This window comes from Haliotis rubra, unplaced genomic scaffold (assembly GCF_003918875.1).
Source record: "Haliotis rubra isolate DU_JTF1 unplaced genomic scaffold, ASM391887v1 Scf1222, whole genome shotgun sequence".
Lineage (NCBI taxonomy): Eukaryota > Metazoa > Mollusca > Gastropoda > Lepetellida > Haliotidae > Haliotis > Haliotis rubra.
Window position 1 is genome coordinate 153,147 of NW_025765140.1, and position 12,240 is coordinate 165,386.

At 38.5% G+C, this 12,240-nt stretch overlaps 1 protein-coding gene across 1 annotated transcript; it reads right to left on the reverse strand.

Annotated features, from left to right (window-relative positions):
* Nucleotides 1-681: 681 nt before the first annotated feature.
* On the reverse strand, nucleotides 682-1,623 carry LOC124265968 (gibberellic acid methyltransferase 1-like). Its single transcript, XM_046700791.1, has one exon. The coding sequence runs from the start codon at nucleotides 1,621-1,623 to the stop codon at nucleotides 682-684; it is 942 nt and encodes a 313-aa protein (XP_046556747.1).
* Nucleotides 1,624-12,240: the final 10,617 nt, after the last annotated feature.

Sequence of the window (12,240 nt, forward strand, 5' to 3'; positions counted from 1 at the left end):
CGCCCAACGTTATATCGACCAGATCCTCCGAACCCAGGTTGTGCCATTTTTCGTCCGACATCAGCAACACATTTCCCAGCAAGATAATGCCAGGCCCCACACTGCTAGAGTCACTCAGGCATTTTTCCAGCAGCATAACATCCGACTACTGCCATGGCATGCTGTCAGTCCCGATTTAAACCCGATCGAACATTTTTGGGGCGAGCTGCAGAGACGACTGAATGAAGTCCGACCACGTCCGACAACTGCAGCAGAACTCCAGGCAGCCATCATACGGACATGTGCGGCAATCCCTAGGGCCTTTGTCAACCGTCTGATTCACTCCATGTTCAGGCGGTGCACAACTGTAGTGAATGCACGAGGTGGACATACGCGCTACTGACTTGTTGGGTCAATTTCGATTTTGTCTTCAATGCAAAGTAAACCAACAATGTTTCCATGCATTGACTGACATGTCCCAATCATCATGCAATAAGTGTTGATTGTTATTATGTACCTGTTTTCATGTATTATCTGTCAAAAGTAAAGTTTTTCAAAATCTGGATTTTGACTTGCGTTTCTTTTGCGGTTCAGTATAGTTCCCTTAGTCTATTGTCACACCAAATTAGTTGATGTTTCATTGCTATCAGAAAGGTATGTCTGCCCGTTAAGATTTCCTCCACGTCATTTCTTCTGGTCTGACTATTCCTTTCTGATCACGAGATATATAAACTTCACATCGTCCTTGAATATTTCGGGGTTCATCCTTGAAATACGTTTCTTCACGTCGTCGTACAGCCCATCAACTATCTGCTCCTTCTCCTCCAGTGATCGGGAGTCTGAGAGACCATTCATGAAGGTGCTGTTGCTCCAGTTCCTGTGAGCGGAAACGTACATCCTGGCAAACTCCTCCCTATCATCAATTCCTTCTTTGTCCTTCTTCTCTCTCCAGTCGTTGTAAAATACATCAGGGTTCACTACAGCTTCAGCTGACAAGAGGGTTAATCCTGACCTTGAAACTGGTGACGTTTTGTTATCGAATGGTTTTCTCATCTCCTTCATGGTGCGGTAACAAGCGGATATGTTTGTATTGACGAACTCTTCTTTGGAGATTTTACCAGATTCACTGTATTCCTTCCATACCTCATTCAGTAGTCCCACAAGGGAATACATAGTGTATTTATTTTCTCCAGTGTTTCTGTCCTCAAACACAGCGCAGATACCTACGACAAGTAAGCCTCCCCGTTTCAGTTCTCTACTTCTTCTCAGTAAAAAGGTCTCCCAGTCCAACTCGGCTTGCTTGTGTAGTGCAACCGTCTCCTCAGTACTACTCTTGGCATCTTTGTAAATCGCGTTCTTGAAGGTGGTTGAGGTCCTTGACAACCAATGGACAGACGTCATTGACATCATGAAATGCATTGAGTTTGAAGGTATACACTGCTTGTAGAAGTTTGTCCCTGAAGCAAGAACATAGACATTGTCCATTTTCAGGAGGTAGGACGGTGGATCAGGGATGATTCCCGACATACGTTTAAAGAGGGAATTGAAATCATTCATTTCCAAGTCTTCATGAATAACCTGGAACTGGGTGTTGGGGCCATGATGATCTTTCAGAGTTGCCAGCAACTCACCGAAAATGGCCATGGCAGTAGAACCATCAGCTGCACCATATTCGGCAATGTTGAAGACCGAGTCCTTGTCAGTAAAGGGAATGGTTTTGGCCAATCTGAGAATCGTTTCTCACACTGGTTCGACATGTAGAACAGTTTGTTTTCCGAGTGTTGATCCATAATTTCCGTCACCTGTTTTCCCATATGGGCGATATGCTTTAGGAATATCTTCATAGTATCTCACTGGTACAGCTGTAAATCCCTTGTGAATGCGTAGATGTCTTCTGATTTCTGAATAGAGTATCCTGATGGACATTGTTGATGCAGTTTTTGTTTCTAATTATAGTAACTTGCATGCAATCCTGTTGTGGAATGGTGACCTGAAGACAAGACAAATAATATATTCGCTCACTGGTTTTACTACCACCACCTGTCTAGCTCCACGTATCCACACATGTATACCATTCTGACTCCGAGCCGACCAGTCCTTGTTGTACCCATTAATGCCGAGCGCCAGGCAGGGACCATCAAGTACCATATTTTAACTTCTTTTGGTATGACGGGGATCGAACCGGCGACCTTCCGCTCTCCGGGCGGACGCTCTAACCACTACACCATGGAGGCGGTCGATGAAAATATTATGATTAATAACAACAAGACTGACTGATTGACTGAATTTGATTTGCGCCGCTTTTAGCAATATTCCAGCAACATCACGGCGTGGGACACTAGAAAGGGCTTCACACATTGTACCCGTGTGGGGATTCGAACCCGGGTCTTCGGTGTGACAAGCGAACGCTTTAACCACTAGGCTACCCCACCGCCCCAATTACAACAAGAACAATTATATGAAATAATACGATGTCTTTATAAAATTGCGTTTAGGGGCACTGGTTGATGAAAACATTCATTTTGAATATTAAACTGATTAACAGCATCACAGTCAGAATTGTATTTCTATGATTGCCAGACAGTTTGAACAACACAGGTAGTTGCAACACACGGCTAAGATTTGGTCAACTGTTTACACTTTCTGTCGACTCCAGCAAATATGTATTGTAATCTGAAAACACCTGAACAAGGAGCACTCTAAGTAACTTCACCACAGTGCTAACTCCTTTCGCAAGGGACACAACTCATGTTTCTGCTGTGTGCACACAAGTAACATGTACATGTACCATGCGCCTTGGCGAGTGTTGGGCAACTGCCAATCTCAGCAGGTTCGTGTGAAGTCACCTTGTGTTCCCGAGTCAAGTTCTAAACGAGTGTAACCGCCTCCGTGGTGTAGTGGTTAGAGCGTCCACCCGGAGCGGGAAGGTCGCGGGTTCGCTCCCCGACCGCGTCATACCAAAAGACGTTAAAATATGGTACTTGTTGGTCCCTGCCTGGCGTTCGGCATTAATGGGTACAACAAGGAGTGGTCGGCTCGGAGTCAGTATTATGTGTCTGAGTGGGGTATTCATGCTTCACTGCTTCGTGGTATCTCCGTGGGCTAGCACTATAAAACCAGCTTAAGTCTGGGCTAGTACTATAAAACCAGCTTAAGTCTGGGCTAGTACAAGCAGCCGCACATACACATACACTCGCATGCACGTCGTCATATGAGCGAAATATTCTCAAGCACGACGTTAAACCCAATTTCACCCTCACCTCACCTCTAAACGAGTGTCAGAAAGATTTCAACTGTAATCCAGTACCTGTAATCATATGTCCGTGTGTAAACACATGCGGAGCTCTTTGTTTGTTAGAAGGCAGATATACAGCTGTACATATGGCCTTTCTTTGTCGTAGTGGTTATTCTCAAAAGTGAAATTCCTGAATTGATGAACTATGCGTTCATCTAAACAACATTGTATGGATAGACCGTGCGTGTGTTCATAAACGTAGCTCCCCAGTTAGACCAAATATTGTGGAAACATCTGTTTTTGATGTTCAATAACTGAACTCACTGTCGGCAATGTAACTATGAGTGAGTGAGTGAGCGAGTTAAGATTTTAAGTCACATCGGCAATATTCCAGCCATATTGTGACTATTGAAGTTATAATGTCATAATAATCATTATAAAAAACATGTCGGCGAAGGACAGTAAAGATAACTAGAATATCACAGATATAATTGTAAAACTGGTATGAACATCTAAAGTATCTTACATATGAAAGACAATAGAATACCAAAAAGTTGCTATAGATCGCCAACAACTTAAGGTAGATCAACATACTAGGGACCATCGGGACATACAATACCTTTGCAACCTGCATGGACCCTAGCTGGGTTTACACCATCCCTTCAGCCATAGGCGTTTATAGTCCGAATTAGCCATACTTTTTAAAATAACTTATATTCAACGATTAAAAACGTGGTATTGGTATGAAAAATCCAGTGTAACTATGCGAAAAGAAAGAAAGTCACGGAATGTTTCAGGTATGTTTTCATATACAACAGCAAATAAAGCTCGAACCTTCACATACCGTTCCCATGCAAATTTACACAAGCTGCAATTGTTGTTGTTTTAGAAACATAATCAATAATATACATTAAAAGTGTACTTACATTCACCAGACGATATTTCCGTGCATGTAGCAGTTCGTCACCAGCTCAAGTCTACTCAAGTTACGCCATACGCAGCAGGTGCTTTTAGTAATGGAGATCTGCGCAGTTTCAGTCACGTGACATACATGACAATATGCCCATGTCGAATGTACACTCATGCATTAAACGTGTCAAACTGTCTGTCGATTTCCCGAAAAGAAACTCCATCTTGTGCGTCTAATTTCTCCTTTAATCAGTGTATGGACAGCTGCGTGTACAGCGAAGTCTGTGACCTATTGGTGAGAACACTGACATCCGTTAATATGTGTTTTCCCGAATCGAAATTGATGGAAAAAGGGAAATTCACAAGCAAATGACAAAGTTTCGTTATGTGTCCCAAAAAGAGTCGGGTTTACATACCAAGGTCACTGATAAGCTAAGCCGCAAACAGTGTGCCAAATGTCACCCACTGTGTTAACATGTCTCGAGATATATTGGTTGGTTGTTTGGTTTGTTGGTTGGTTGGTTGACGCAACGCTCAGCAATGTTCCAGCTGTATGGCGGCAGTCTGTAAATAATCGAGTCTAGGCCAGACAATCCAGTGATCAACATCGTGAGCATCGATCTACGCAGTTGGGATACGATGGCATGCGTCAACCAAGTCAGAAAGCCTGACCACCCGATCCTAATAGTCGACACTTGTCGATCCCTTTTGCCACAAGCATGAGTTACTGAAGACCAATTCTTACCCGGATCTCCACGGTATTGTGTAAGCTGGGGATGGCTTTGAAGGTGTTTGCTTAGGATGGGGTATTCCCGGGACATGGCACCATGTGTCGTGTAAAAACGAAGTCAAGAAAAAAAGTGTTCACTTCGTGCGAATGGGTTACTGAGCTAATTAACGCCAGAAAAAAAGACAAAGTTTGTGATTACAAGACTTCGGGCAATACTAAATTGTGAAATTATACGGAAGCGAAACAAGTAATTTTAATAAATAAGGCAAACACAATGGCGCTGGTGTCCCCACGGTTCAATCTGTTCCTGCTGGCCTTGCATCTTTCTTGCAGGTCGGCGTATTTTATTATTATTTTATTATCGACAAACCTCAATTTCATTAGGAACAGCTGGGTGGTTGTGTGCACTTTGCGGCTTGATGAGGATGTCGTTGATGTTAGATACAGTTGATTTACAATCCTTGATGGTACATTGCCAAGAACACCAGTCAGTTCGTCTTCTCTTCAGGATTCTGTAAGTGTGCCCATTCACGCAGATGTATCTTCCACCTCGAGATGTTGGAAGAAATTTGTAATCTAACTGTACTTTTGCCATAGCGGAAGTGATGCATGATTTACCTCATCTTGCCAGAATTATATAGTACAATTTGTGGACACTGATTAAACGTTTCAGTGAATTTACTCACCTATCGGAGTAAACATATTTTATGAAATCAATCAACACTGAAAACAATAATCATATGCATACCCGAGTTCATGAAACCGTAACAAGTCACATTTTAACACTTCCCGACCAGTTAATCCCTTACAAAAACAACACACGACATGTAAGGTACACCGTTTGTCCACGTCCTGCAAATGCAAAATTTCAGGTTGTCCACGTCCTGAGAATGAATCATTAGGGTGGCTACGTGAAGGTGTAAGTTTGTGATGACTTTATGAAGCTTGGGATGGCTTTGTGAAGGCATACGCTTGGGATAGCTTTGTGAAGGTGTAAGCTAGGACTTTCTATGTTAAGGTGTGAGTTTATAATGTCTGTCTGAAGTTTAATGCTTCTGATGTACATGTATATGTAAAGGTGGAAGCTTGAACTGGAGGTCAAAGACAGTTGCCACCCGGATAATTACCATCGGACAATTGCCACCCAAAACATAAAAAAGGAATGTTTCTTCAACAAACTTTATTGAATTTGACATGGTAATTCATAACAAAAATAACTACATATTCTTTCATATAACATGACACATTTTAAAGATCAGACACTGTTACAATAGATTTGTATTCAATAGAGCAATAGCAACTAAATGCCCAATTACATTACATGTACACATGTATAAAACACATTTCTTAAAGTGAGCTCATTACATCCGGATGTTGTCGTCCACACTGTACAGATAATCCACACACATTCTATTTGGGTAGTCAGTCGCAATTGCTTGTAGTCTTTGTTGGCAGTCTCTGTATTGCTTCCGGGGTCGAGCAACAGTCATCCCTGACAGCATCTGTATGATCGCCTGGTCATTGAAGGCGTGTTCTCCCCTCAAGACGTCCAGGAACCTCAAGATGGATGGGTGACAGCCTGACATGTTGCTTAAAGGAGAATACGAGGGAATTGCAATAATTTGCTGGGTGAAAGATAAAGTCATCAGAAACATATTCCCAAATCTTCAATTGAAAATTATGTGCAATTATGTTTTAATCGCGAAAACAGTTTCTGTAAATCTCAGCTTCGGCCATTATGCATATTTCGCTGGAACCCACGTGACCTTTCCGCTCGTGACGTCAAATGTGCCTGGAGTCCACCATATTGCCAAAGACCAAGCGCTACAGTAGTACAAATCGTGTTGTTTCTGTGGTTCTTTTACATGGTACGATGGTGTATTGCGTTGCCCGGGAATACACGGCATCATCGAACATGGGCAAGAACCACCATTTCTTCCGTTTTCCAAGTGAAATGACAGATTTCGGCAGGAGAAATGCGCCGATCATTCCGAGTCGGACGCATATGAAAGAGACATGCACGCATGGGGTATGGAAATCCCCAAGCTAGGCTGAAGAAGGAAAACGTATCCACGATATTCATTTATACTCCATCATTCCCTGTAACAACTTACTGTCAGTGGTATTTTTAACATACATTAAATCAAGTCCGGTTGCCAGTCGAATTGCCCCCGCTACAAAATGACCCAGCAAATTTGGTCAAATTGCCCCAGTGGGGTAGTCAAAGTGCCAAAATTTATTTAAAATGAATAAACATAGGCCATAAATGCATAGTTTTGTCAACTTTGATATTATGTTCTTCATATATAAGTATATACATACTAGTAGTTATGAGTTTACTAATGAAACATTTATCAGAAATATTACTTCCTAATAACTTGTATATGAAGGACATAATATCATAATAAGTTGATAAAAAACTATGCATTTACAGCATATATTCAATCATTATAAATAAATATGAACAAATAAGAATGAATGACAAAATTTGTTGGGGTATTTTGTAGCTGGGGCAGTTCGACTGGTACACATGAGATATATATTATCAAAATCAGTAAGTGATTTCACATGAGCTTGAAAATGTTTCGCTATAACGTTCTTTTCGGTTTGGAGCCCTAAATGATGCAGTCAACTCGAAACATTGCCGAATACAACGGAAAAACATGAAGTACCTGTTGCTTTCACATTTTTCCATTTTTTCCAATTACGCACGTCGGCATCAGACTTGCTATTTGCCGCGAAAGTTGTTCTGTATTCTCATTGGCTGACAAGATGTCATTCTAAAGCTATGGATGAGCACCATAACTATTTCCATAACCAAACAATGGGGAAACATACGTTGCCCTGACTAGTATTTTATAATTCACAAGTTTTCGGGGAATAACTTATCTGCGTCGCGAATATTATCTCTGCTCGACCAGGCTGGGATCTTGTATCGAGACTTGATACGTTATTAATGAGAACTAGGACCCTAACTTTTTTCAACAAAATAATTCCAGTGTAATTTTTGAAGCAGATAATTTTTATTTTCCCTCGTCTGAAGCATAATTATTTATTTTTAAAATCCCAGACACACTACAGTCACCCATTTGACACAAAATGAACTGTAATCACATTTTTTTAAAAATAATTCTTAGTGACTGGTCATATATTCATAGGGGTGAGTTTGCTGGCTGGACTGTATGACATTTTGCTGACAAATAGTAATCTTGTTAAATGATATGGTCTTTTTTTAAATTTAGTTTGACCTCAAGCGGTGTCTCCGTTTCGCTTGATTATTCTTCTTCATCTTCAGTGGAAGATTGTTTTGCAAGATGTAAAATCGGATCGTATTGATACGGTCTAACATCCATTTCAGAAATGACATCAGGAACATCTTTTCATGCTTCAGGACACTGTTAAGTTGTGAGGTAAAATCAAAGAGAAAGCCATCAGCAACAGGCACTTATGACGTCATGTCACGTGATACGACCTCTGCTCATTAACTGTCAGGTGTTTCCGTAATAGGCGGAAAAACGAGTACGTTTTTGTGTTTTTATTGCTATTTTACAAACTATTGTTCAATTTTAATCACGGAATGTGACTTTTAGAATATCCTTTACAATATATCAAAAGTTTTGTTTTCGTTCGTATTCTCCTTTAAATGATAATCTGTCTTCTCTTCTCAAAATTGTTTTTACTATCGAATATAAAAAACAGGTTTTTCACTGAATGTTAGTGCTTTAATTACAGATCAATTCGATATATATAAATATAGGTAAAATATTTCTATGAAATATGTATGTATGTATGTATGTATGTATGTATGTATGTATGTATGTATGTAGTGTAGTGTAGTGTAGTGTAGTGTAGTGTAGTGTAGTGTAGTGTAGTGTAGTGTTGTGGTGTGGTGTGGTGTGGTGTGGTGTGGTGTGGTCTGGTGTGGTCTGGTCTGGTCTGGTCTGGTCTGGTCTGGTCTGGTCTGGTCTGGTCTGGTATGGTATGGTATGGTATGGTATGGTATGGTACATATGTATGTATGTATGTATGTATAGAAGACTGTTCTTCCAAACACATAACATATGTCATAACATGCACAGGCTGTTATGAACAGTTCGTGTCCACAAACAACAAATAAAGTGTCCTGAAACCCGATGTATCCCTTTGAGTGAACATCTAGATGTCTGTGGGAAAGAAAACGATATTAAATTTACATTTCCTTTTTATCAAGTTCAAAATTCGGACAAAGTCAAACGAATTTTAAAAGAACACTACTTCATAGATAAGTTCAAACCAATGCTAAAGCATTGCAAGCTGTGGCCTTGTCGCTCAAGAATGTTGTCCCTATTGTGACGTCACAATATATGTAATGACGTCATACTGTAACTGCTACAACCTCCCTGAAGAGTAAGGAACGAAACATGTTGGAGAAAAAGGCATTCTGTTTTTATAGTTTTTTATTTTGTTGCACTTTTCAATATTTTATACAAACAAATAACAGTGATATTCCAGTATACATGATGAAAAATCAAATAGTTTTAGCAGAATAAATCATGGCATGACGACCAGAACGTGTAGAAAGCATTGATATTACAACTAATTATTGACGAACACTTTGTTAACATATAATATTCAAACAGTTTATGTTGAAAAACTTGAAAAGATGGCATAATGTTGTTAAACTTATTTCGAAAAATTAGTTCCTTGAAGAGAATTAAGATGATATTTATTGGATCATTGTTTTTATTTGGGTAACCAAGCATTACATGTTTCTTTTCAATTTTGAGTTTTATTTGTGCTTTAGCATGTAGCCAGTTCTCAAGTTTTTTCCATATATGGTTTACCTTGCTGCAAGACCAGAATAAGTGGATAGTTGTTTCTATATCTTCGGAGCAAAAACTACAATTACTAGTGTCTTTATATCCTATCTTTTCTAAAAAAATGTTTGTTGGCAAGATATGGTGTAAAAGTCTGTATTGGAACCATTGTAATCTAGTATCTTTCGTACATCTAAAGGGAATAGTATTGTAAAGTGGCCAATCATTAGATATAATGTCGTCGTATAAAATGTTAAGTTCCCATTTCGATGCATGTTGGTTTTTTAAACCTAGACCTGAAATTAGAGTTTTGTACAAGTATTGCGTCCCTTTTACATTCTTACAGAGATGTTGCATATATCGGGGTAGAACAGGGTTTGGTTTGCGTTGTATTGTTTTTAAATCTGTATTGATCCTTTGAAGATATTGTTTAACGGAGCAAATAAGACCATGATATTTCAGAAAATTTGTTTTTATGTCAAATTGTTTTAGAAACGTTTCAAATTGAAAGAAATTACCATTATTATCAATCAAGTCATTAATCCAGCGAACCCCGTGTTCATACCATTCTTTGTAGTAAACCGTTTTACATTCTACCATAATATTTTTATTATACCATATACTTTCAGTAAGGATTTCATTATCACTATCTTTTTCAGAGTTTAATTCAAGTTGAGATGTAAAGTCCCACCACGCTGAAACGACATCTTTGTAGTAATTATTTCTTATAAAAGGAAGTATTTTATCTCTCAAATGTTGACAACTATACTCAAATATATTACCATAACCTATCTTTGGGAGATTCAAAATAAAAAGATTACACCATTTAGCAGAGTGTGAAAGAAAGCGTCTTAGCATGGACAATTTTTGCGATTGTATAATACCTTTTATGTTGGGCATATTAAATCCTCCATCTTTTTTATCACTAATTATCTGTTTTCTTTTTATCTTATCAGGTTTACTGTTCCAAATAAATCTGTAACATTTTCGTTGAAATGCGTTTATAACATCATCTCTTGGATTAGGAATAGAGCCAAAGAGGTGATTTAGTTTTGGAATGATTAGTGATTTTAGAACTACATTTCTACCGAGCGGAGTAAGGTTACGGGCGGACCAGATATACATTAGTGTTTCACATGCTCTAAGTTTTTCTTTGTAATTCTCTTCGACTATATCGTCAGTATCTAGCGTAAATGTTATACCAAGTAGGTTAAAGGACGTTTGGTCCCAGTTTAGATTCTTTTGAGGACAAAGTTTCATTCTCGAGCGCTTTTTTTGATCCTATCCATATAAGCCTTGTTTTTTCGATATTAATTTTTAGTCCTGAGAATCTTGCAAAGATATCCAATACATTTAAAACTGCAAAAAGGCAATGTTCAGAACCATCTAAGGTACAGGTTGTGTCATCAGCAAACTGATGAAGTAAATATTCTATATTACCAATATTTATACCTTTTATATTTTTATTATTTCTTATCAATATGGCAAGTATTTCCGCACATAGAATAAATATATATGGCGAGAGAGGGTCGCCTTGGCGACATCCTCTAGATATATTAAACATAGCGGAACCATATCCATTGACTAAAACATTTGATTCGATTCCTCCATACAAAGTTTTAAACCATTTTCTAATAGAAGTTCCAAAATTGAAAAATGACAACGTTTTATCTATAAATGCCCAATCCACAGTGTCAAATGCTTTTTCGAAATCTATAAGTAAAAGTAGACCAGGTATTTGATGCGTTTCTGTATATTCCATAAGGTCATATATCATTCTAGTAATTTCCCCAATATACCTACCAGACATAAAACCTTTCTGGTCTTCATTGATCAGTATATTAAGAACTGTTTTTATCCGTCTGGAAATTGTGAGAGACGCAACTTTATAGAAAATTGATAACAAAGAAATTGGTCGCCAATTCTTTAAATATATTTTTGATTTATTGCTTTTTGGAATGCATGTGATGAGTCCCCTTTTAAGAGATATAGAAAGTTCTCCCTTTTTATAAGATAAGTTCAACGATTTGATTAAATATTTGCCTAAATCAATCCAAAAGAATTTCAAGAACTCTGCGGTAAAACCATCTGGTCCTGGACTTTTATCATTTTTCAAACATTTTAAAGCCGAAAGTACTTCTTCATACTCCAATTCACCTTCTAGTGCTGATGATGTAGTTGCACTTAATTTGGGGATATCAAAGTGTCTGAGTAGATTGTCGAGATTAACATCGCTAATATCCTGTTTTCTATATAATTTGGAGTAGAAGTTTTTTACTTCATCTTCTATTTCATGTCGGCTGGATAAAACATCTCCTTTATCATTTTCTAAACGAGTAATTGACTTATTGAGGAAGTTTCGTGATTCCAATCCAAGAAAATATTTAGAAGGTTTTTCCCCCTGTTCAGACCATATCGCTTTAGATCTTATCATAATACCAGACGTTTTTATCGTATTTATTTCTTCCAACCTATGACTTAAAGTATCAAGTTCTTTCATTAATTCAGTTTTAATTTCATGATCGCTTGTTTGGTCCATTTTACCTGTAATTTCTTCTAACTGTTTCGTCACACTATTTTCCTCTTTCTGT

Bases quoted from the DNA above. Each gene is read 5' to 3' on its own strand.
- LOC124265968 (XM_046700791.1), bottom strand. From the start codon at position 1,623: ATGGCCATTTTCGGTGAGTTGCTGGCAACTCTGAAAGATCATCATGGC.